At 40.3% G+C, this 26,099-nt stretch overlaps 1 protein-coding gene across 3 annotated transcripts; it reads left to right on the top strand.

Annotated features, from left to right (window-relative positions):
* Positions 1 to 3,255: 3,255 nt before the first annotated feature.
* Positions 3,256 to 25,551, top strand: LOC103709365 (AP-3 complex subunit delta). Of its 3 annotated transcripts, none has more exons than XM_026805518.2 (3): positions 3,256 to 6,603; positions 21,683 to 21,788; positions 25,008 to 25,551. In XM_026805518.2, exon 1 carries the CDS (start codon positions 3,568 to 3,570, stop codon positions 6,502 to 6,504), a length of 2,937 nt encoding a protein of 978 aa, XP_026661319.2. In that variant the 5' UTR covers positions 3,256 to 3,567; the 3' UTR covers positions 6,505 to 6,603; positions 21,683 to 21,788; positions 25,008 to 25,551. The 3 variants fall into 3 exon arrangements, 2 of the variants coding, with proteins under 2 accessions (XP_026661319.2, XP_008792886.4); XM_008794664.4 differs by having other exon boundaries at positions 3,257 to 6,603; positions 21,607 to 21,788; XR_005514016.1 differs by lacking the exons at positions 3,256 to 6,603; positions 21,683 to 21,788 and adding an exon at positions 24,330 to 24,691.
* Positions 25,552 to 26,099: the final 548 nt, after the last annotated feature.

Genomic DNA, 26,099 nt, shown 5'->3' with positions numbered 1-26,099 from the left:
TGGGTTGGAGGAGTGGGGTTGCAGTCAATGCGGCCTCCTTTCTTGTGTCCAACTCCTCCTCCCTAAGGCTGCAGATAGGTCGGGTTGACATGTGATCCGACCCAACACGACCCGTTTAGATCCGACTCGACCCGTTTGAATGACCCATGGGGCCGGGTCGGATCTTAAAATTGGACCCATTTTATTTTTTTGGGTCAGGTCTGGATTTGCTGAATTCAGACCCAATCCGACCCATTGAATTTTTGGTAATTTTGAATTTTCAATTCTACAACCTGACCCGATCCGAATCTATAAAATTATTTGGGCCCGCAGGGGCGTAAACAAGTTCTGAAGCCATGGATGGGTTGATCTGAACTAAACTCGAATTTTTTTGGTTGGGTCTAGATTATAGAGGAGACCTTAGGATAAGTTGCTAAAACAAACGAAGGGAAGGATCGACCCCTTCAGTAGAATTCCGAAGAAAGACTGTTGGCAGTAGGTAGAGACATTTCTTTGGCTCCCTTCAAAAGAAATGCGAGTAAGGTAGACTGGTAGAGCTCGATATAGCGGTAGACCCGACCCGACCTAATTTTCTATTGGGTCGGGTTTGGGTCCAAAATTAGGACCTGAACAAGGAATTGAGTTGGGTCAGTGTTACTCATGACCCGACCCGATTCGACCCAATCCATTTGCACCCCTACTCCCCCCGAAAACCAAAGATGAAAGAGAAACTATATATAATATGAAACCATTCAAAAAAAAAAAATCTAGAATCTCGACCTTCAGGAGCTGGTTAATATCGACATGGACCGAAATCTCGGTCCATCAATCTTGGCCCAGAACCAAAGCAAGATACATTTAGAAAGGCCACATGAGATGGGTGCAATTATGTGGGAGGAAAGATTGATGGTCGTCATCTTTTAGGATAAACATATTTTCACTTTCAGCTAATAAACTCGTCAATTTTTTGATTAAACAATAGTTAACTTAATAAGAATATTTTTATTGAAAGAGTTACGAATAAAGAGGGAGATATGTAACAGAGTATGTAGTTAAGATGGAGTCTCCAAGATGATAAGTAGAAGCTCAATCTATTTGTTTTATAATGGTAGAGATTGTATTAATGAATTTGTTACCATTCAATATTTGTCTTTATAATAGTGTTGAGATTTTAATTGTATTAGCATATGGAGACACACGAAGCACCTTTAGTATCAAAAAAAAAGATAAAAATAATTATATTAAATAAAATGAAAATAAATAACTATTCTAATTAATAAAATAAAAAAAATAAAAATAATATAAAAAACAAAAAATATAGAAAATTAAAATCAAAATAGGAGATAGAGGGTAGAGATGGGTAAAGTTGTTAAAGGAGACATGAATAGAGGAAAATAAGTTTGTTAGATAGAGAGAAAAGATTAAATAAGATATAAATAAGAGGGTCAAATAGATGATTTGATGCGAGAGAGAGGATTAAAATTAGTAATTTGCATATTTTTGTTTCAAAACTATATAATAATTTTTTTTAAGAATCAAGTAATATTTTATCAATGGCCAAATTTCATAGACCTAAAAATCCCCAAATGCTCTTTTTAATTGTAAAGATTATACCAATGAATGATTGACAAGTCTTTTTAATAGGATATAACATTGATATAAATTAGATGCAGGCTATTAATATAAAAACCTTGTTTCGTATAGAACTTCATTGACCTTGTTGTATTTTAATTATACTTTTATTTTGCTTGCCTTATATATGTACAATTCTCATATATACAAGATTCTTAAGTATTTTAGACACACCAAAATTTTTAAATAAAATAGAGATTTAATAAATTTTCAAAATTAATAAAGTATAAATTTTATTTATATAAAATAATAGTTGATTTTTATTTCACAAATGAATTCTGCATTTGTTGATAAAGAAAACCAAAAGCTTATATGCACAACAAACTAATCTATCCCGATTGCAATTTTATTACTAAAAGAAATCTTGTACCATAAAAATTATTAATTGTAATATGACACAATACGATAATAAAATTGACTTGTTATATCCGATTTTTTTTTTCTTGTAAGTTTACTTTTAGTTTTTACCATGATTAACTCTTGTTGAGTCAAAAGACTTGTTGTCAAAAAAAAAAGAAAAATTAATAACAAGTCTTTTTTTTACCAAAAAAAAGATTTGTTATTAATTTGTATCACTCTCCCTTGACATGTGCCAAATTGCAAATCATTCGTGTGTTACCGCTTACCAACTCACTGTGGAGCTAAATTTCATTGACCCTCGAAGAGTGTGCGACCTAGCAGATGTCGCGTCGGATCGTCATTGGCGGGTATAGGATTATCGGTTCCCAAAATTTTTAAACAAAAATTCAAAATTTTTAAATAAAGCAAAGATTTAATAAATATTCAAAATTAATAAGTCATTAATTTTATTTATAAAAAATAATAGTTGATTTTTGTTTTACAAATGGATTCTACATTTGTTGATAAAGAAAACCAAAAGCTCATATGCACGACAAATTAATCTATCTCGATTGCAATTTTATTGCTAAAAAAAATTCTTATACCATAAAAATATTAACTGTAATATGACACAATACGATAATAAAAATGATTTGTTGTATCAAATTTTTTTTTCCCTGTAAGTTTACTCTTGGTTTTTATCATGATTAACTCATCTTGGGTCAAAAGACCTGTTATTAATTTGTATCGCTCTCCCTTGATATGTGCCAAACTGCAAACTATTCACAAATTACCATTTATCAACTCACCGTGGAAATAGATTTCATAGACGTGTGAAGAGTGTGCGACATAGTAGATGTCAGGTTGGATTGTCATTGGTGGATATAGGATTATCAAATCCCAGAAATTTTAAACAAAGATTCAAAATTTTTAAACAAAGCAAAAATTTAATAAATATTCAAAATTAATAAAGGTATTAATTTTATTTATATAAACTAACACTTAATTTTTGTTTCACAAATGGATCCTACATTTGTTGATACAGAAAATCAAAGACTTATATGCACGACAAATTAATCTATTCCGATTGCAATTTTATTACTAATCTGTCTTATACTATAAAAATTATTCACTGTAATCTGGCATAATATGATAATAAAAATGACTTGTATCCGAATTTTTTTTTCTTGTAAGTTTACTCATGATTTTTATCATGATTAACTCGTGTTGGGTCAAAAGATCTGTTATTAATTTGCGTCACTCTCCTTTGATACATGCCAAATTGCAAATTGTGGAACTGAATTTTACTGACGCGTGAAGAGTGTGCGACCGACCTAGCAGATGTCGGATCGGATTGTCATCGGCGGGTATAGGATTATCGGTTCCCAGATCTATACAACGAGATCGGATAGCTCCGGTTGTAAATCTGTACCCAATGGTGCTTGGATCTCGCTCCCTTCTGAGGGACGGAAATTCCGAGTTCCACGGCGAGGTTCGACAAAGGCCCAAGTAATCTAATCGCCGGCGTCAGTGCCGAGTGGTAGACAAGGGGGCTCCCAAGAACAAACACATTCCAGACGCGTTCGGTCTTCGCATTCCTCCTCCTACCCAGCACCCATGGCGGGAGGCTCCTCCTCCTCCTCTTCCTCGTCCTCGACGGGCCCATCCCTGGTGGACTCGCTGTTCCAGCGCTCCCTGGATGACCTGATCAAGTCCCTGCGCTCCCAGCCCGTCGGCGCCGAGCCCGCCCTCCTCTCCCGCGCCCTCGCCGAGATCCGCCGCGAGATCCGCTCCCCGGACCCCGACACCAAGGCCGTCGCCCTCCAGAAGCTCACCTACCTCTCCTCCATCCACGGCCTCGACGCCTCTTGGGCCGCCTTCCACGCCCTCGAGCTCCTCCCTTCCCCCTCCCCCCTCCACAAGCGCCTCGCCTACCTCGCCGCCTCCCTCTCCTTCCACCCCTCCACCACCGACGTCCTGCCCCTCGCCACCCACCAGCTCCGCAAGGACCTCTCCCCCTCCTCCCCTCCCAACTTCTCTTCCCTCGCCCTCCACCTCCTCTCCCTCTCCGCCTCCCCCGACCTCGCCCGCCACCTCGCCCCCGACATCCTTCCCCTCCTCTCCCCCCGCGCTAGCAGCACCACCACCAACACCAAGAACAACAATAACAATTCTTCCCCTCTCCGCCCCAAGGCTGCCGTCGCCACCCTCCACGCCCTCTCCCTCTGCCCTGACGTCGTCCCCCTCCTCGTCAAGCCCCTCGTCGACTGCCTCTCCTCCCCCGACCCCCGCGTCGTCTCCGCCGCCGTCGGCGCCTTCGCCGAGCTCGTCTCCGCCACCGACCCCTCTCCCTACCTTCCCCTTGCCCCCGAGTTCTACCGCCTCCTCACCGACTCCCGCAACAACTGGGTCCTCATCAAGCTCCTCAAGATCTTCGCCCGCCTCGCCCCCCTCGAGCCCCGCCTCGCTGCCCGCCTCGTCGACCCCCTCTGCGACCTTATCCGCCGCTCCTCCGCCCAGTCCCTCGTTCTCGAGTGCGTCCGCACCCTCTTCTCCGGCTTCCCCGACCACGACCGCGCCTTGCGCCTCGCCGTGGATAAGGTCAAGGAGTTCCTCACCAACGACGATGACCCCAACCTCCGATACCTTGGGCTACGCGCCCTCACGATTCTCGGGCCGCGGAACTCCTGGGGCGTGGTAGAGAGCAGGGATTCCGTGATCCAGTCCCTCGCCGATCCCGACCCCAACATCCGCCACGAGGCCCTGCGCCTCATCATGGGGATGGTGTTCGACACCAACGTCGTCGAGATCTCCGTCATGTTGGTCAACTACGCCATGAAGTCCGACCCCGTGTTCGCCAACGAGATGCTCGACGCGGTTCTCACCACCTGCGGGAGGAATGTGTACGAGCTGATCGTGGATTTCGATTGGTATGTCTCGCTTCTCGGGGAGATGGCCAGGAACCCACACTGCGCTAAGGGGGAGGAGATCGAGCGGCAGCTCGTGGATATTGGGCTGAGGGTCAGGGACGCGAGGCCGGAGCTCGTCCGCGTGGCTCGAGATCTTTTGATCGATCCTGCTCTGCTCGGCAACCCATTTCTCTGGAGGATACTGTCTGCGGCTGCTTGGGTTTCGGGGGAGTATGTCGAGTTCTCGACGAACTGGTTGGAGCTTGTTGAGGCACTGCTGCAGCCGAGGACTAGTCTTCTTCCTCCATTGGTGAGAGCTGTTTATATTCAGGCAGTGTTTAAAGTTCTTGCCTTTTGTTTCAGTTCATACATCGATCAACTAGAAGCCAGTCAAGTTTCATCTCTTGGCCATTCAACCACCGTAGGAGGGTCTACTATAGAATGTAATGCTGCTTCTGCTAATTGCTTATCTGATGATATTACTGGGACGGAGAGTGCTGATGGCTTTGCTACTGCTGACAAACCTGCCTCTTTATTAAGTTTGTTAGAGAAGAAAGATCCCTTCTTTACACGTGAATCTCTTAAACGCATTCTATATTTGATCGAAACAGCAGTCGGTCCGCTATCAGAGAATGATGATGTAGAGGTTCAGGAGCGGGCAAGGAATGTTCTTGGTTTGATTCATATGTTGCAAGAGATTCCAGCTTGGAAGACTGAGGAGGAGGGCTTTAAAAAAGATAAAGATAACGGGGTTGGTAAAATTATGAACCTTATGCAAGCAATGTTTTCCGAAGAGATAGGTCCAGTTTCTGTGAATGCTCAAAAGAGAGTTCCTGTACCTGAGGGTCTTGTTCTTGAGGAAAATCTTTCTGATCTTGCCATGATATTAACTGAGGGTGATATTGCTCCATCCATGTCAATTTCATTTACCCTTCGAAGTCATCAACACATGGAGACCAAGGATGAAGCCGCACCATCAGTTCAGTCAACATATCTGCTTGCTGAACACCGTAAACGTCATGGACTGTATTACCTTCCTGCAGAGAAAGATGAGACTGAATTGAATGATTTCCCCCGTGCTTATGACCCTCTGCTGCCAGTCAGTCACAGTGATGCCACAGAGGACCTTGTAAAGCTCACCGAGCAATCGCTGATTCCCAGAAAGGTAAAGCATACAAAGCCACGTCCCATAGTGTTAAAAATGGATGAAGGTGATGGAGTCTTGCCATCTGCTTTAACAACCGTGAAGGAATCAAAAGATGATATGCTATCTGGTGCAATACATGAGGTTCTTTTGGGCAATGAAGGCAAACCATCTTCATCACAAAAAGGGTCTTCAAACAAGTCTTCTGGAAGAAGAATGAAAGGAGTGTCAGATAATAGTGAATCTGTTCCTCAGTCAAAAGAAAATCTAGATTTGGGTGATAGAGAAAATCGGAGTTCAAGTTCTAGGAGGAGTCAACATCGTAGTCATGGTAAAGGGAGGCATAGGAGTTCTCAGAATAATGAGGAAAAAGAAGAGAAAAGTCATAGGAACTCAACAAGGAGTGGTCATCATCATGAAAGACATGAGCATAGACAAAGAGGGGAGACTCCTCTAAATGCAGTTCCACAGGCACCAGCCATCCAAGATCTCCTTTTGTGATTGATTCTAGTCTGTTTGGTGCATTTGCTTATCCAGTTGTAGTTTTGGAGAAATTTGGATGATGTGATCGCAATATTGTTTGTTGCCCCATCTGCAAAGGTCATGTTCACAACTTCTTTCTCCCTTTTTATGTGGTTCACATCCTCTTTTGTGTCCTATTTATCTTATACAAATTTGTTTTAAGATTTGAATCCTGTATTATTATCTTATAGAATAAATCTCATTAAGATGCTCTGTGAATGTTGTCTTGTATTTGTTTGTCGTAACTGTTGTAAATTCAGATCATCAATTGTTTTTCTCCAGATGAAGACTATTAAACTTATTTAAACTTAGGAAAGAAGTTTGATAATGCCTTATCTTTTCAAAAGAACTAGGAGAGAAATGTTGGGAGAACAGAAGGTGAACAACAGTAGTAGAATAGGGTTAGCAAAAGACAAAATGAGATTCAGATATATGTTTGTGCGATGTATACGTAATACATATTTTACTAAATATAAATAACCAGTCACTCTATACTCTTGTTTTGAAAATATAAAGCTTGCTCTGACTAGTTTAGTTTGTCTTACTTAAAGTCGGCGGAACTGTCCCGAACTGGGCGGTTCTGGCCGCTCTGAGTTGTACTGGTAGCTCGTTGGTACGGTTCCGGCAACGGAAACGAGATCCGTTGCCAGAGCCGGAGAAGGAGAAGGAAAGAGAGAGCGAGCAAGAGAGGGAGAGGTCAGGATATCGGCGGAGGGTCGACGGAGGCCGCGGGGGGGCGGCGGAGGCCACCAACCTCTGCCAGCTTTCCTCCCTCTCTCTCCCTTCTATCTCTCTCTCTTTTGTTCTCTCCCATAGTACCGTTTTCTCTGTTGGTACAGGTCCGACACGGTCCATACCGACTCGTGCTGCCGGAGAATTGGTACGGTGCCCGGAACCGGTTCCTCCGACTTTGGTCTTACTCTTAAAGACATAATATTTGTTGGAGTCAATAAGAATAGTAAACTTTGAGATTTTTTTTCTTTAAAAGAGTAATTTTACTATATCTTTTAATGCTTTTTTAGCCTTATTGTAAAAATAAATGCAAAAATCTCACCATACCTTCTCTCGAAATAAACTTTTGATAGAAAAAGAAACAAATCATTAGAACTTTGCAGGTATCTTGTCTGGATTAATGTTTTCACTTTAAGTATCAATTTTGGTATCTGTACTAGTACCCAACTAGTACAAAGTTGAATATGGTACACTTCTTCGTACTGGCTTTTGTACTAGGTATTGGTTTCCGACCAGTATGGTATGATACACCCTGTACGGACCCGTAGAATCTAGTACTTAAAATGTTTGTCTAGATTCAACATAGGAGATATGACTTTCAATTCTTATCTATGGTGATTCTAACTTCTTCATGAAATCAAGGGAAGAAATATTGGTTGCACTCAAACCATTAGTGATTGAGGGGTTGAAATTTACTCCACCCTATCGAGTACCTGTCTTGAATTGATTTTAATGATGCGGGTTTTACCTGTAGAGTCGGCAGTGGGGATGATCTTTATCCTAAAACCTGCAATGGATTTGGGGCGGATGCGGATAATGGCAATATTTGCTCCAAACCCAACCTAATTATATATAAGCCTTGATGATTATGATTATCATGATGATAATGGAAAAAACAATATTATGACTAATCATGAGAAAGATTAATCATATGTAAAGCTACAAGATATATGCTTAGTTGTTCATTTTTTTTGGTTAATTACTTTTATTAGTTTAAGGGATATTTGACTTTCTAAAGAGCAAAATTTCTGTTTGTTGTTTCTATTAGTGTTGAAATTTTGGTTTGTTATGTTCTATATCTTCAACTCTTATTTTGTTTAACATTATGTGAAGTACTAAGATTACTCTTATATTCTTTTTTTATTTATTTGACTTGTATATAAAAAAGGATTTTTGCAGCTTTACTCGTCTCGATCTATTCCAACCCGTTCCATCTATCACTAGACCCCACCCTACCCATTCCATCTATCACTAGACCCCACCCTACCCTGAGTTGGGTTAGAGGCCGATATGGGTATGTGGTTCTCAATTGCGGGACGAGTCTAGGTAATGGTCTACCTGATCCTTACCTATCCCATTGCCCTTCCTAGAAAGATCCCTTCAAAGCCTCCTATTTTTTTTTTGTACTTACAACTCTTTTGGTTTGAAGTAGGGCTTGAATTGGGCTCGAGCCAAGCCGACTTCGAGTTAGGCTACGAACTAGGCCCGAAAGATTTTGGACCAGGTTTGGGCTTAACTATAGAGCCCATATTTTTTTTTTTGGGGCTGGGCTCAGGGGGTTTGGGCTTAAATTTTAGAGCCCATATTTTTCAGGCCGGGCTTGGGTATATCATTGGCCTGGCCCGGGCCCGGCCCAAGCCCAAGCCCGAGCTCAAACAGGCCCGAAATGGAGCCCTAACTCAAGCCCAGACCCAGCTCGAACTTAGCCCCAAATCATAACCTGAACTTTGGTACTTGTTTACTACTTAGAAAGTAGGAATGCCATTTTCAATTATGTTATCAATTTACTTTTTTGGTAAACATATTTTTGATCATCAGATGGTTGCTAATGTGTAGCTATAGTATTTCATCAAAAAAATGTGAAGCTATAGTATGAAAGATTGAAAGATTAAGCTTCAATTGGGTTCGGGCCAGCCAAATTTTTAGTCAAAATGGATAATTCGGGTTGGCCCAATTGGGTTCGGGTTGGGCCCAGATCTGGGCTCGGGTTGGGATTGTTCAAAAGTTTTCGGACCTCAGCTTGGCCCGAAGCCCCAAAAAAATTTCTGGCAGGTCTTATGTAGGAGATTGGCTCGGCCCAGCCTGGACCTTTTCTAGCCTTAGTTTGATGTGAAGTGTTCTTATTGATTTATCATTTCCTTTTTGTTTATGAATGGAGATATTAACTTCACTTATAACCATAATTGTTTGACATGCATGAGAAATTCTCACCAAGTGTCTACTTCATCAAACGAAGGACAAAAAGCTTCGGCTGAAACCCCAGAACAGGTCTATCCTAATTTGACTGAAATTTTTGGTTTAGTTCTAGCCAAAACTAATTTGTTGTTGTTTACGTTTAGCAGTTTTGGCCAGTCTTGGCCGAGGTTGATTTTGTGTGCTTTTGTATTCATAATATTGATCATTCTAAGATTTTGGGGCTTTTAGTTTTAATTTTAATTTAATATCATTGAGAGGTCATTTCTACATTTCTTTAAGTAAAATTGACGAACTAATGTCAATGTTGGGCCATCTCTTCATTTTCGATTTAAAAGCAAAAATGTTTATGAACATTAATCATATTTTTTATTGAGTTTATCAAAAATTAAATGCATTTGGGTCTAGAATTTAAGAAAAGATACAACTTTGTAGGTATCAGAGATCTCTGCTTTTTAAGATAATTTCTGAAGGGAAATGAGAAATAAGGTCTCCAAGCAGGTTTTGAGCTTGCACTTGCTTTATCTTAGTTTAAGTCCCCAAGGCAGTTACATGAGGTATATCTAATCAGAGTCTTCGTCATACTAGGTTGATTATAAATTGTTGCCAGTACATGGTATTTAATGTGATAGTAAATATTATATCAAGTTTCATAGTCATATGTACTTCTGTTTTAGTAATTTTAGTGTCAAATTTACATTACTAGGCATCCAAGGATCATGTTATTGATTTGTTATCAGGCAATATAGTTCTTTACCATTTCATTCATTTTCAAATGTTTTTATATTCTTCATACTTTCAGACTTTCATCTTGAAAATCCAGTACTACCCAATGTCTGTTTCATTTGCTTAAATGTTTTTTTCTTATTTTTTTAATCATTTTCATTTTATCTGAGTTTCAGCTGAAATTTTGAAACTCAAGCCAAAAATACCAAAACAGCCAAAACTGCTGAAAACAAAACTGGAAAAGCTTGATTGAAACCAAAACCAACTTCTCAAACCTTGAACAAAACTATGTAGCTCTTATTGACCACAACTGTAAGCTGCTGTCCTGCTGATTTTGTTCTTGTTAGGGTCAAAGGTGTTGGGAACCCGCCCATGCCGCTGATATTTCAAAAATTTTCAGATGGCAGCGGAATCGGCATGCACGGGTTCGACGTTCATCGCATGAACGCTTGTTTCGAGACCTTTCGTAATTAGGTAAGAATTAAAACTTTTAGAACTAATAGGAAGATCAAATCTTCACCTTGCGCGGGTAGATGATCACCGCGAATCTGAATTCGTGGTTTTGGAAGAGGGTTCGTTTGAAGCCGTTCAAACGTCCGGCCTCTACGGGTATCCACACGAAGTAGAGAACCGATCAAAGCTTTCTTGTCTTTCCGGGGTGCTAGCTCCCTTGCAAAGACTCCTTTGATGGCTGATCTCTTCTCTTTCTTTCAACTCTTGAAAGTGCTTGAGAGGAGGAAGAAGAAGAAGGAACTCAAGGAAGAAGAACACAGCTTCTGCAGCCTTCTTTCTTTTCCCTGCGTTGGAAGAAGGATTGGAGGAAGAGGATGACGCCAACGCTTGGACTTTGCTCTTCCTTTGCTTGCGGCTGAACCAAGAGAGGAGAGGGGAGGGTGGCGGCAGCAAGAGGAGGATGGCTCCAATACCTAGGGCGCCGGCCTCATGGTGCTTCTTATAGCCATCAAGGGCTCCTCCAAAGTAGGAGCCCTAGATGGTTTTCCAAAGAAAGAAAGGGGGGGTGCGCCGGCCCCTCTCTCTCCTTCAATCCGCACCATCCAAGATGAGAGGGGCTGATGCCCCTCTTACTTGGTTAACCTAATCCTCTTCCAAAGAGGATTAGGTGCCTCTCTCATGGTTTAATCCTAATCTAATTAGGATTGGCCAAATTGGGTTCAATCTATACTAGTCCTAATCCAATTAGGACTTGAATGAACCATGACTCAATTGAACTCTTCAATCCTAATCCAATTAGGAGTCATGTTGATTCATTAGATTAATAATTAATTTGGACTTAAGGAATCCTAATCCAATTAGGATTTGTTTAATTTTAGTCCTGATCCAATTAGGACTCTACTTGAATCCGAAGTCCTAATCTAATTAGGATTTCTAGAAATCCTACTCCAAGTAGGAATCCAATTTTTAATTCAAAACTCCTAATCTCATTAGGATTGAGGAATCCTATTCCAAGTAGGAATCCCAGTCCTAATCCAATTAGAACTCTAGTTATCCTATCCGAAGTAGGATTCTTGTTTCAAGTCCAATTAATTAATTCCTTTTTCCTTCTTCAACTTCTTATCAATCAAATTGATTTCTTGTGATTCCTAATCACGATTTCAACCATCGGATCGGTCAATACTTCTAGTGTGTGTGACCCCATAGGTTCTATTCTGACTGGTAGTGAGATATATTGTGATCTCTATCACTATATCATTGAAAACTCCTTTCAATGGGTTGGAACGATTCCAACTCAACTCATTAGGGTTTATCGATCATCAAGATAATCCCTATGAGTCCCACCATCCACCAGTGACACCTAGCAGCATGTAGTGGCTACCCAGCAGAATGGAATGATGAACCTCTAGGTGCAGTTAACATGTGATACAGTCCTACTATCGTGGATCCCTACAGGACGGAGGTCATGGACAACTCGTCAAACCTCATCGTCTGTCATATGTCAAGATTTATTCGACTCGAGTTCGATAGTGAAAAACTCTTTCTCCACTGTGCATACTGCCCCGGCCGAGGTCTTACGAACTCAGTCTTATAAATCACATAGGATCTCTCCTTATCTATCAAGGTCGATAGATTCCATATAGGTGCATACCCTACTCCTACAGTGAACTTACTGCAGCCAATCTACACTGCATGGACCCATATGGCTAGAGACCATGTATGTGTGCAGTCAAACTACAATAACCTCACTGTGAGTAGCCGAAGCGCCGCAGGTCAAAGGACCAGTCACACTACTGCAACATCAAGCAAGTCACTGACGAGTGGATAGACATCCAAGTGACTTCTTGTATTGGTCACGCTCAGTACCCTTGTTCTCTAACAAGCACCTGCACTATCACTTCAGTGTCCCTACACTGTGGACTCAAGTCTCGTCCATCCAGAAGGAGAGTGATCTGTGCACTGATCGGATCGATCACCGTCCTCGTGATGATCCTTTGATCAGGAGCATTTAGAAATTAATCACCAATGATACATGGCTCAAATTCTCAACTCTTGAGAATATGTATCATCATCTTATTAATTTCTTGGACGATTCATAGACACATAAACAATATGAATGAAAAAGATGCCTTTTATTTATTCAATAATAAATAGTCAAGTACAAAATTATGTCCCTAGAATCAACAATGTGTCAGCCAAATTGGCTTCTAGGGCATACATCTAACAATCTCCCACTTGCACTAAAGCCAATTGGTCATATATCTTAGGCCCATCTTCTCAAGGTGGGCTTCAGTCTTTTGCTGACTCAGCTGCTTAGTGAAAGGGTCTGCCACGTTATCCGCGGAGTCTACTCTCTGCACCTCTACATATTTCTTCTCCACATAGTCGCGTATGAGGTGAAAGCGCCGCTCTATATGCTTAGACTTCTGATGAGACCTTGGCTCCTTAGCAAGGGCTATGGCGCCATTGTTATCGCAGTAGAGTGTTATGGCATCTGATGTCATCACATCCAGCTCTGCAATGAATTTCTTGAACCAGAAGCCTTCCTTAGCAGCTTCAGAGGCGGCGATGTATTCGGCTTCCATAGTCGAATCAGCAATGATCGGTTGTTTAGAACTCTTCCAATTCACCGTACCACCATTGCACAAGAACACGTATCCAGATGTTGACTTCCTGTCATCGACATCAGTCATGAAGTCTGAATCTGTGTACCCTTCTACCTTTAACTCTGATGATCCTCCAAAAACCAAGAATAAATCTTTAGTTCTTCTCAAGTACTTAAGAATATTCTTCACAGCTGTCCAGTGTTCTTCACCTGGATTCGACTGATATCTGCTTGTGACACTCACAGCAAGAGCTATATCAGGTCGTGTACATAGCATGGCATACATGAGGCTTCCTATTGCCGATGCATAAGGAATCTTGCTCATGCGTTGAATCTCCTCAGATGTGTTGGGGCACATCTTCTTGGAGAGATGAATTCCATGCCTTAGGGGTAAGAGACCCCTCTTGGAGTTTTCCATGCTGAACCTCTTCAGCACCTCCTCTATGTACATTTTCTGTGACAGGCCAAGCATCCTTTTAGATCTATCTCTATAGACCTTTATTCCCAAAATATAGGATGCTTCCCCAAGGTCTTTCATGGAGAATTCTTTTGACAACCAGACCTTGACCGAGGTTAGCATGGGAATATCATTCCCAATCAGGAGAATGTCATCTACGTACAGTACGAGAAAAACGACAGCACTCCCACTAACCTTTTTATAAACACATGGTTCCTCCTCGTTTTTGATGAAATCAAACGTTTTGATTGCATCATCGAAACGAGTGTTCCAACTCCGAGAGGCTTGCTTTAGTCCATAGATGGATCTTTGCAGCTTGCAGACCTTGTGATCTCCATCACTGGAAGTGAAACCCAAAGGCTGTTCCATATAGATATCTTCATCAAGATATCCATTCAGGAAAGCAGTTTTCACATCCATCTGCCAGATTTCATAATCATGAAATGCTGCAATGGCAAGCAATGTTCGGATGGATTTTAGCATGGCTACAGGTGAAAAGGTCTCCTGATAGTCAATGCCTTCGCGCTGACTATACCCTTTCGCCACAAGCCTTGCCTTATAGGTCTCTACCTTTCCATCCGAACCTATCTTCCTTTTGTAGATCCATTTGCATCCAATAGGTACAATACCTTCTGGTGGATCTACTAAGGTCCAGACTTGGTTGGAATGCATGGAGTCTATCTCTGACTTCATAGCTTCCAGCCATTTCTCGGAATCGATATCAGATATCGCCTCGTTGTATGTTTTGGGATCCTGTATGTGATCCCTATCTCCCACTAGGAACATTTCCTCAGTATCCTCTTCAAGTATACCTAAGTATCTATCGGGAGGATGGGAGACTCTACTAGATCTACGAGGTGGTTGAGGGACATCGTGTACTGGCTCCTTATGAATAGGTTCTATAGGATCCATGACTCGTTGCTTTTCAGAGACTTTCTCTTCAAGCTCAATTTTCCTCCCACTGCCTCTATCAAGGATAAACTGATTTTCCAAGAAGATGGCATGACGGCTCACAAACACATTGTGATCCTCTGAGACGTAAAAATTGTATCCTAATGACTCTTTAGGATATCCTATAAAACGAGCACTTATGGTCCTAGCCTCTAACTTGTCCGCCTGTAGTCGCTTGACGTGGGCCGGACATCCCCAAATCTTGAGATGACCCAGACTTGGTTTCTTACCATGCCATATCTCATACGGTGTGGTAGGAACGGATTTAGAGGGAACTCTATTCAATAAATAAATCGCTGTGAGTAAGGCATCTCCCCAAAGGAACATAGGTAAATCAGTGAAGCTCATCATGGACCTGACCATATCCAATAGGGTCCGATTTCTCCTCTCTGACACCCCGTTGAGTTGAGGTGTTCCCGGAGGTGTCCATTGTGAGACTATGCCGTTTTCTTTGAGATAGTCCCGGAATTCCCCACTAAGGTATTCTCCTCCTCGATCTGATCGAAGAGCCTTAAGAGGTTTTCCAGTTTGTTTTTCTACTTCATTCTTGAACTCTTTGAACTTTTCAAAGGATTCAGACTTGTGTCTCATAAGATACACATACCCATACCGTGAATAATCATCGGTAAAGGTAATGAAGTAAGAATAACGTCCCCTGGCTAGCACATCGAATGGGCCACATACATCTGTATGTACTAGGGTAAGTATTTCAGTGGTCCTCTCCCCATGTCCTACAAAGGGTAGTCTGGCCATCTTTCCTTGAAGACAGGACTCGCAAACTGGATATGACTCGGAAGTCAATGAGCCTAAGAGCCCATCTTTATCCATTTTGTTCATTCTATCTTCTCCAATATGGCCAAGTCTGAGGTGCCACAAATATCTTTGGTTTATCTCATCTCTGGATCTTTTGGATCCTTTGGCACTCACATCTTGCTCGGTAACATTCACAGATACATCCATATGTAAATGGTAGAGACTGTCAATCATAAAACCACGTGCGACTATTTTATTTCTCAAATAAATAGAACAGCAGTCTTTGTCAAATGTAAAAACATGACCTTCCTGTGCTAGACATGAAACAGAAATCAAATTTCTGCTAGCAACAGGTACATAATAGCAGTCTCTAAGTATTAAACTAAATCCAGACGGTAGTCGCAGATGGTAGGTGCCCACAGCCACAGCAGCAACTTTTGCCCCGTTGCCAACCCGAAGGGTTACCGCACCTTCCGCCAGCCTTCTACTTTCCTTTAGACCCTGCATGGTAGTGCACAAATGAGCACTAGAACCAGAATCTATAACCCAACTAGAAGTAGAAGAAACCGTTAGATTAGTTTCAATAATGAGCAAGTCTATACCTTCTGAAGGTGTGTCACCTTTCTTGTTCTTTAGGCTCTCGAGGTATGAAGGACAGTTTCTCTTCCAGTGGCCTTCGACATTGCAGTGGAAACATTTTCCTTTGTCGTTAGCCTTTTTCTTTTGAACTTCCTTCTTTGGCTTCTTGTCTTTCTTCTGCTTCTTTGTAGGCTTCCTTTTCTTCCAAGTAGACTTTCTCTTGGAACCAGAAGTCAACTCAGCAGCGAGGACATTGCCCCTTGAACCTTTCAAGGCTCCCTCAGCAGTTACCAACATGTTGATTAGTTCAGTCTTAGTGCATTCAATCTTATTCATGTGGTAGTTTACTATAAACTGACCAAATGAATCAGGAAGTGACTGTAGGATCAAATCCACTTGCAATTCCTTGTGCATGTCCATACCGAGCTTCTCAAGCTCCTCTAGGTCCTTGATCATGGTCAGACCGTGATCATGGACAGACTGCCCTTCGCGCATCTTCGCTTTGAAAAGCCTCTTGGACACTTCAAAACGAGCTGTGCGACTCTGCTCTCCATACAACTCTTGTAGGTGTGCCAGTATGTCCCTAGCAGTCTTTATATTTTCATGCTGGCATTGGAGTTCATTAGACATAGATGCCATCATATAGCATTTTACTCTAATGTCATCGTCCAACCACTTTTTATGCATCTCACGCTGAACATCAGTGGGACGTGCTGGTAATGTGGGGATATCTGAATCAAGTATATAGCCTATCTTCTCACAGTCCAAAACTATTTTGAGATTTCTAAGCCAGTCCTTGTAATTGGTTCCGGTCAGTCGGTTGGTCTCAAGAATACGGGTCAAAGGGTTTGAAGCCGACATTGTATCTGCAGAGAGTAAAGATTCTAGTTAGACTTTTGTACTTGATCCTAATCTGTCCTAAGGTCTTTTAGAACAAATGTGACTCCCACTATTTTCTCGAATTCCTCACACTTTCCTGGTAGGAAAACGGAAATCCCACACGACTAGGGTTTCTAGTGGGTACTGCGGTCCCACCAATTTACATGCCACCTCACCTAACAGTTATTGGTGACACATAGATGGATGAGTGTATAACTCTTGTACAATGCTTCTCAAGCATGTTGCAGTGCAACTTGGTCTCTAAGCCATGAAGACCTCACCTAACAGTTATTGGTCTCATTTCTTAGTTAAGTCAGACCCACCGTATAACCGTAGGAATAAAGTCGTCATTGGGTCCTCACCTAACAGTTATTGGTGCCCAACCCCACCTTTACCCTACAACATCTCATGTCTATAGAGAGGTCCAGCCCCCCAATGCAACTTGACCACTGTATCCAGCCGAGACAAGTCAACATCAGAAAGGCCTTAGCAGCTCTACTACAGTGGAAGACCTATTGACTTAATATTGGTTAATCAGGTCTTAGTGTTTGCAACTTGAGCCTTTCATAAGAGGTAATCGAACAATTGGCCAGGTAAGCAGGTGGGAGGCTCCCCTTACTCAGAGAGTAAGGTCCTAATTAAGTAACCACCTTTCATGCTTTCCTAGACACCAATTAGATCAATTAATCTAATATGACTTGCTCATGTCGGTTCACTCTCGACTTGATTGAGGAGGTTTTGATTTAGGTCTCAATTGGGTTTGCTACATCACATGTAGACCTATCTACCCGACTCTCATTCACATCACATGCAAACGGCGCATTGCAGGCAGTTATAATCGCGGCAATAATTAAAGCTAAACTTTAACTAGGTGATGATCATGGATTCTAATTAGGTCGTATTACAAGCACATGCACATCAATCGATCAAGTGGTCTTCAACTCTTGAATTGGATCCAAGCTTCCTTGATTCGATCCTTGATCAACTCTTGATCCCATCGCCATCAACCGCTTAGATCACCTTTCATCTCATGCCTTTGCTTCAACTTGATCGTTGATGTACATCACATCACAGAAATACAACCAGATGTAAAATAAAAATAAAAATAATTTACATCTCCTTTTAGGAGGCACGCAGGCCTCTCAAAACATCAAATAAGATGCATGCAAGCATCTGAAAAATTACATGACATCGCAGATCACATCGCAGGTCATTACATTTGATACCAAAAGGGGTTGAATCCTATGATCATCACCGTATGCTACAATTATAATTTTCAGATCTGAAACTTAACTGATTATATCATGACATAGGTCGCTGATCATGCTAATCATGATTCTAAACTTTGTAATCCCATTAACAATGCAATTAGAATCATCTTTTTATCACATAAAAATCAGCATGTAAAAATCAGCACCCCTGAAAAATCTGCATGCAGAATTTTTCAGCATGCATGATCATTTAATTTTCAGATCTAATATGCCTTTAGATATTTAATTCTTACCTTAATCTACGAAGCCTAGGCTCTGATACCACTGTTGGGAACCCGCCCATGCCGCTGATATTTCAAAAATTTTCAGATGGCAGCGGAATCGGCATGCACGGGTTCGACGTTCATCGCATGAACGCTTGTTTCGAGACCTTTCGTAATTAGGTAAGAATTAAAACTTTTAGAACTAATAGGAAGATCAAATCTTCACCTTGCGCGGGTAGATGATCACCGCGAATCTGAATTCGTGGTTTTGGAAGAGGGTTCGTTTGAAGCCGTTCAAACGTCCGGCCTCTACGGGTATCCACACGAAGTAGAGAACCGATCAAAGCTTTCTTGTCTTCCCGGGGTGCTAGCTCCCTTGCAAAGACTCCTTTGATGGCTGATCTCTTCTCTTTCTTTCAACTCTTGAAAGTGCTTGAGAGGAGGAAGAAGAAGAAGGAACTCAAGGAAGAAGAACACAGCTTCTGCAGCCTTCTTTCTTTTCCCTGCGTTGGAAGAAGGATTGGAGGAAGAGGATGACGCCAACGCTTGGACTTTGCTCTTCCTTTGCTTGCGGCTGAACCAAGAGAGGAGAGGGGAGGGTGGCGGCAGCAAGAGGAGGATGGCTCCAATACCTAGGGCGCCGGCCTCATGGTGCTTCTTATAGCCATCAAGGGCTCCTTCAAAGTAGGAGCCCTAGATGGTTTTCCAAAGAAAGAAAGGGGGGGTGCGCCGGCCCCTCTCTCTCCTTCAATCCGCACCATCCAAGATGAGAGGGGCTGATGCCCCTCTTACTTGGTTAACCTAATCCTCTTCCAAAGAGGATTAGGTGCCTCTCTCATGGTTTAATCCTAATCTAATTAGGATTGGCCAAATTGGGTTCAATCTATACTAGTCCTAATCCAATTAGGACTTGAATGAACCATGACTCAATTGAACTCTTCAATCCTAATCCAATTAGGAGTCATGTTGATTCATTAGATTAATAATTAATTTGGACTTAAGGAATCCTAATCCAATTAGGATTTGTTTAATTTTAGTCCTGATCCAATTAGGACTCTACTTGAATCCGAAGTCCTAATCCAATTAGGATTTCTAGAAATCCTACTCCAAGTAGGAATCCAATTTTTAATTCAAAACTCCTAATCTCATTAGGATTGAGGAATCCTATTCCAAGTAGGAATCCCAGTCCTAATCCAATTAGAACTCTAGTTATCCTACCCGAAGTAGGATTCTTGTTTCAAGTCCAATTAATTAATTCCTTTTTCCTTCTTCAACTTCTTATCAATCAAATTGATTTCTTGTGATTCCTAATCACGATTTCAACCATCGGATCGGTCAATACTTCTAGTGTGTGTGACCCCATAGGTTCTATTCTGACTGGTAGTGAGATATATTGTGATCTCTATCACTATATCATTGAAAACTCCTTTCAATGGGTTGGAACGATTCCAACTCAACTCATTAGGGTTTATCGATCATCAAGATAATCCCTATGAGTCCCACCATCCACCAGTGACACCTAGCAGCATGTAGTGGCTACCCAGCAGAATGGAATGATGAACCTCTAGGTGCAGTTAACATGTGATACAGTCCTACTATCGTGGATCCCTACAGGACGGAGGTCATGGACAACTCGTCAAACCCCATCGTCTGTCATATGTCAAGATTTATTCGACTCGAGTTCGATAGTGAAAAACTCTTTCTCCACTGTGCATACTGCCCCGGCCGAGGTCTTACGAACTCAGTCTTATAAATCACATAGGATCTCTCCTTATCTATCAAGGTCGATAGATTCCATATAGGTGCATACCCTACTCCTACAGTGAACTTACTGCAGCCAATCTACACTGCATGGACCCATATGGCTAGAGACCATGTATGTGTGCAGTCAAACTACAATAACCTCACTGTGAGTAGCCGAAGCGCCGCAGGTCAAAGGACCAGTCACACTACTGCAACATCAAGCAAGTCACTGACGAGTGGATAGACATCCAAGTGACTTCTTGTATTGGTCACGCTCAGTACCCTTGTTCTCTAACAAGCACCTGCACTATCACTTCAGTGTCCCTACACTGTGGACTCAAGTCTCGTCCATCCAGAAGGAGAGTGATCTGTGCACTGATCGGATCGATCACCGTCCTCGTGATGATCCTTTGATCAGGAGCATTTAGAAATTAATCACCAATGATACATGGCTCAAATTCTCAACTCTTGAGAATATGTATCATCATCTTATTAATTTCTTGGACGATTCATAGACACATAAACAATATGAATGAAAAAGATGCCTTTTATTTATTCAATAATAAATAGTCAAGTACAAAATTATGTCCCTAGAATCAACAATGTGTCAGCCAAATTGGCTTCTAGGGCATACATCTAACAAAAGGATAGTGCTTGTCTAATCTCCAAAGCCATAAAAATATCCTTATCATCTTGAAATGGGCTTGGTAGATAAGCTCTGAAATTTGTTGTTACCACTTCATCATCTTTGGAGACACTAGCCCTCATTGAGTGCATGAAGATGCTTTTGTTGTATTTGTCACTTGTTAGCTAGAGTCTTCTACTTATGGTGCCAGACTTTGGTTATCTCTTTAGGATATTGCTCTTATGCTTCTCTACTGCTTCCTAAATGTAAAACATTAATAAGAGTTTGACTTACTTGCTCTTGCATTTGAATTATACTTGCTCCAGTTTCAGGTAACTAAGATAATTGACTTGCTTATTGAATTTGACTTACTTGCTCCTATTTTAGGTAACTCTGTAGTCAACACTCCGATCTCCTTGATGAGTATAATCGAAGTTGGTGAATAGCTTTTGCTGGTAGTACTAGGAAAATACTTAGGGCCTGTTTTAATTTTCCTACAGGATTATGCTGAAAATCCTTTAGGATTTGTGGATTGGGCCAACACAACTAGTAAGATCATGGGCCGCGTATTGGGTTAGGCTTGTATTCATAAAATGCAAAGATCACAAGTTACATGCCGAGGTCTTTTTTTTTTTTTTATTCTCCCTATGGGATTTGGGCCGGCCGACTTCAAAGCTATTCCTTAATATTTTGCCTAGCCCAGCTTGTAGCCTGTGATCTTACTGGTTGTACTGGTCCAATCCATAAATCCTATAGGATTTTCAGCCCAATCCTATAGGAAAATCCAAATAGACCCTTAAATTTTAGTTTGTCCGGTTCTTTTGCCTCTTTCTTGCTGCTGTGCCAATTTTGTTTCTTGTTAAAAACTATTAATCAACATAGTTGTTTGAATGAACTATTTATCTTCACAGTCGCTCAAGGGAGAATATGGACTTGCATTCTTCTGGAACTTGGAATTTTGAAACTTGATCTCCTTCTCTGTTGTAGAAGATGAATCGTACACATTTGGTGGACCATGTGCTTCAGTGCCTCTCTTAATGGCTACCTTTGTAGGTTGGTTTATTGAAATGCAAATGTGGTACTCTATGATCAGGCAAGTATTTTGCTGTTTGCTGATGTCAAAATCAGTATCTTGTTTTCCTTGATAGTCAATATCAGATTTTTTTTCCAATTTGTAGCATTTAAAAATGATGGATAATCATTAGCTATTTTATGAATTCGTATTCTTGCTGCAAAGTGGCAAAAGAAGAGGAAGCAGAAAAAACTTGTCTTTTTTAAGGTTGATCACTCAGTTAGAATATGTGAGGATTCTTTAATAATTCGCAATGCGACAATACCAAGCATTTTATCATTTGCATCGAATTGTTTCTGTATGCATGCTTCGATGAGTGGGTAAAAATCTTCATGACTTAAAAAGGTACTGGTGAAACAGTCCTGAATTGATAAAAGGATGGTTCACCAATATGAGCTCTTAAAAGAAAGCTGGCTTGCCCTCTAAGTTTGTTTATCTAGAAGGATGTTGAATTGTTTCTATTAATTGAAAGGCTAAGTGGAAAATTATTTGAAGGATTACAAAGATTACAAAGGACGAGAGGTTTTCCCATTCAAAGCTCAATAATGGAAATGGTGGCATGAGTCTATGCAGTACAGTACTTGACAACTTGCAAGGCATGTTTCTCCAAGAGAAATGAAGGTTGCATTTGTGCATTAAAGAATGATCACAATATTACCGTAATCTTTAACAAATAGCTAGGTAGTTAAAGGATAGCAGAACTATATAAAAGAAGTATCTAATCTTCTCAAAGAAAGACCATAAACTAATTTTTTGTTCTCCAGGAGACCTTTAGGAGATTTTGAAGATCTGCATTTTCTTCATTATTGAGCAACACAAAATATTCTCACCAAGAAAAAAAAGAAACACAACATATCTAGAAATATGATTCTCCACATTTTGTGCCTAGTATAAATGAAACAACCTCATTCTGAAAAATTCGTTACCTTGTCAACTATCATATGTTACCATTATAAGCATTCCCTAGTTGGGATGACATGGTAAAATAGCTTTTTAAGCTTTTACACACTCTTTTTTTCAGAAAAAAGCTTTCAAGTTTCAATTGGTTCAACATTGTAGCTCATCTACTTAGAAAAAGTTTATGAACAACAGCATATACTGATGTAGGTTATGATTTTGGATGTTTCTCTCAGAAAGCCCACAAAGAAAAGGCCAAGTCTTTGAAATAACTTTAACTAGTTAGAGATTAAGCAGCTGTAATTATATCAATAGATAGAGTAAATAATCATCTGGATCAGCAATTCTGAAGAAGTACATTAGGAAACAATGAACTGTGAAATGTTGACCATATGGAGAGGCTAAGTGATAGAAGGGCTTTGGATTAGCGTTAAGTGATTGATAGTCAAAATAATCAACCCTGTGGCGGGATCTGTCGCAAAACTTGCTGGAACATTGAGATCTATGGCTGAGTTGTAGTGAAGAGAGTGACTGCTGGACAAGAAAAGACCATATGAGTAGGAACAAACTTTGACTACAGTTTTTATCATGCTAAGGATGGTAAAACTTGATCACAATTTGGTATTCAATACCATGTTGCTATGTCTCTGCTTCATTTTTGCCTCTGCTGTTTATTTTAATGAAAAATTCTGCCGTTTTTCCAAATATGTTTGTTGACTAAGAGAGGATGGATCAAGTTTTTCATCTCAGGATCTTGCTTTGTATTGGTATCAGGCACCCCCTCAATACAATATTTATAGAAATCTCGGCCAATATAAACCGATAAAATCTGAGATATTGGGAATATGATATATCTATATCATCCAATATTTTTCAACCATTCTTTTACTTCTTTAAATAGTTTTTGAATTAATAAATCATGAAATCAATGCTTAAATATAGTTCTTAATCTTGGATTTTACCATATCTGGGGAGATTCTGATATCTCGGTTCAAAAGTATTGGTTGAGATCTTAGAAAATCTTAATTCCCTCCAGATTTTTCCCACTGACAATATTGGCTGAGATAAACCGAGATTCTGGTTCATCTTGGTCTTAGCCACTCACTGAGGTAACTGATATATTGAGATCTAAAAACCTTGGGATAGATATAGATTAGGTAAAAGAAGTGGTCTAGGAGGAGGATTATTACTAATGCTTCGATATATGCATATGAAAAATAATTGAATACAATTGATGCCCACAATTATGTACATATATTAACAGCATAAGGGATCATTCTTGATCACATTGGATATTAGTGCAATAATCTCATCTGACTAGGATCATTTGTTTAATGGTAAAATATGCTGATGAGGTAATATTTACTCATCATTGAAGTGCTTATTTTATTTGATTTGCAAACATATCTTAAAGTCCTTTTGTTATTAATCACTCCTATGTTCAATTTGGTTTAGAAATTGCCATTGTGTTATTTTTTGAAAATATAATATACTTAGAAAACCTGGGCACATTTGTATATGCAAGCCTTTGAATTCATGGCAGAGGGTATATTAATTGACAGCAAGAATATTCTATAAATATTTCTAAAAAAAATATCCATTGCTGCTTTGCTCATGCAGTTTAGATTTTTACACACTCAAGCTCTTCTTCTTCATATTTGGCAGATTCTTTCTCCAGATATTTGTGCAAGATGGTTACAACTGCACCTTAGCATTCTCTTGGAAATGAGTTGAAATGATTTTTGGTTTGCTTCATTGGCAGTCCAAGACTGCATTCTGCAGAAAAAGTTGGGACTAAGCAAGCACATTTATTTGAACAAAGCATTCTTAAGCAATAATTTAGTCTAAGTTCATAACTGAATTTATCATTGAACTGATATATTTGGGATCTGGACATTCTTGTTTTTATTTTATAAACTGCATGGTGAAGGATGGACCTAAACTAAAAGATGGATGTCACCATCGGACAGCATCTCCACAAGTTAGTCTACAAGAAACGTCATATATACACCAGCATGATAGTAAATGTAGGTGGATTTTTTTGTTTGTTTGTTTTTTTTCTTTTTGTGTCTGTGAGTTTCATCTGTCATTATATGATCATGTTTTGAAACATGATCTATTTTTAATTATTATAACAACATGAATGCCTGAAAATTGCTTCTTAAAAAATAGATGGGTTTTAAATAAGATTTTCTGATGTAGTTATGGCTCAAAAAATTATTGGTGCACAAGTGGAGGGCAATTTTAAGTCATTATAATCTAAACTTTTCCCTTTCTCATTGTCCCCTCAAGTTCAGCGAGAAGTTTCTTGGTTCGGCTGATCATATTTTCTGTCTTCCACAGCAAAGAGGTCGTTTGAACTCTAATCAACTCTGCAAGTATTGGTTCGTCTCCACTTGTCAAAAGATAGTCTGTTCCAGAACACTTAATGGAGATGGTATTGCTTGTGGCTCTGCAATGAAAGTTATCCTTATACAGCCTGTTGCAGGTTGAGAACCTATATCTAGCACGATTCAACTTGAAGACATTTAACAGTGAGCTTGGGTTCCTTGTATGCTGCAAAAACAGACCACTATTTGTTTTATGCTGTGATATTTTGTGCAATCCCCTGTTCCATGTTCTACCTTCTTCATAGGGTTTTCAGATAGAGGTCCTACTCTGGATGTGTAATTCCTGAACTACTTGTGTCATTTTGTTTGTGATATAAAATTTTTAATTCTAGGTTGAGCATAGAGTAGGTGGTGGTCCCTTGGTTATGGATTTTAAGCAGTGATTCAGGGCTTGTCCTGCCTGTTGAAGTTAAAGATAAAACAAGGAAAAAATAAGCTGTAATTTGGAGATCTTTCACTTGCATTCTTTTGGTTCTATACATTTAGGCTTTCTACAAGGGTGGTTGGTATGTATTGTGCTTGCATTTGTTTATTTTTGATTGAACTGATGAGTGGGTCTCCATTTAGATGAAGTATCAGTTCTACAAAGAGAAAAAAAAATGAAGAAATGCAATACTGGTTGGACAGTGTGTTTGTATGTTGAGGGTGTTGACTGCAGAATGAGTCTAGTTTTTTGTTTTAATATCATCTAGATACCTGGCTTTTGACTGGGATTGAACCCATTCTAGTTTTCTGTTTTATCCTAACAGAAAAAAAGCACCTGTACATCAATATGGATGCACAAACCTTTGATTTTGGTGAGGAAAGGCTGGGGTAGAGATCATACGTTCATACATGGCAGAGTATAAAGGTAAGGACTGTCAGACTAGGCAGTAAATACCTGCCTGGCAAAGTGATGTTAGCTTCAAACATGCATGCTAACTGGTCCAGACTTGAAATGACCTAATATTGGTTATCTATTTTTTTAGCGAAATAGTAGCAAGTCACCTCATATTTCATTTATCAATAGCATGAGGCAAAAAAAAAAAAAAAAAAAAACTAAAGA

The sequence above is a fragment of the Phoenix dactylifera genome, chromosome 11 (assembly GCF_009389715.1).
Source record: "Phoenix dactylifera cultivar Barhee BC4 chromosome 11, palm_55x_up_171113_PBpolish2nd_filt_p, whole genome shotgun sequence".
NCBI lineage: Eukaryota > Viridiplantae > Streptophyta > Magnoliopsida > Arecales > Arecaceae > Phoenix > Phoenix dactylifera.
Note: the sequence above shows the minus strand (reverse complement) of the source record. Positions and strands in the feature narration are given on the sequence as shown.

Bases quoted from the DNA above. Each gene is read 5' to 3' on its own strand.
- LOC103709365 (XM_026805518.2), top strand. From the start codon at position 3,568: ATGGCGGGAGGCTCCTCCTCCTCCTCTTCCTCGTCCTCGACGGGCCCA.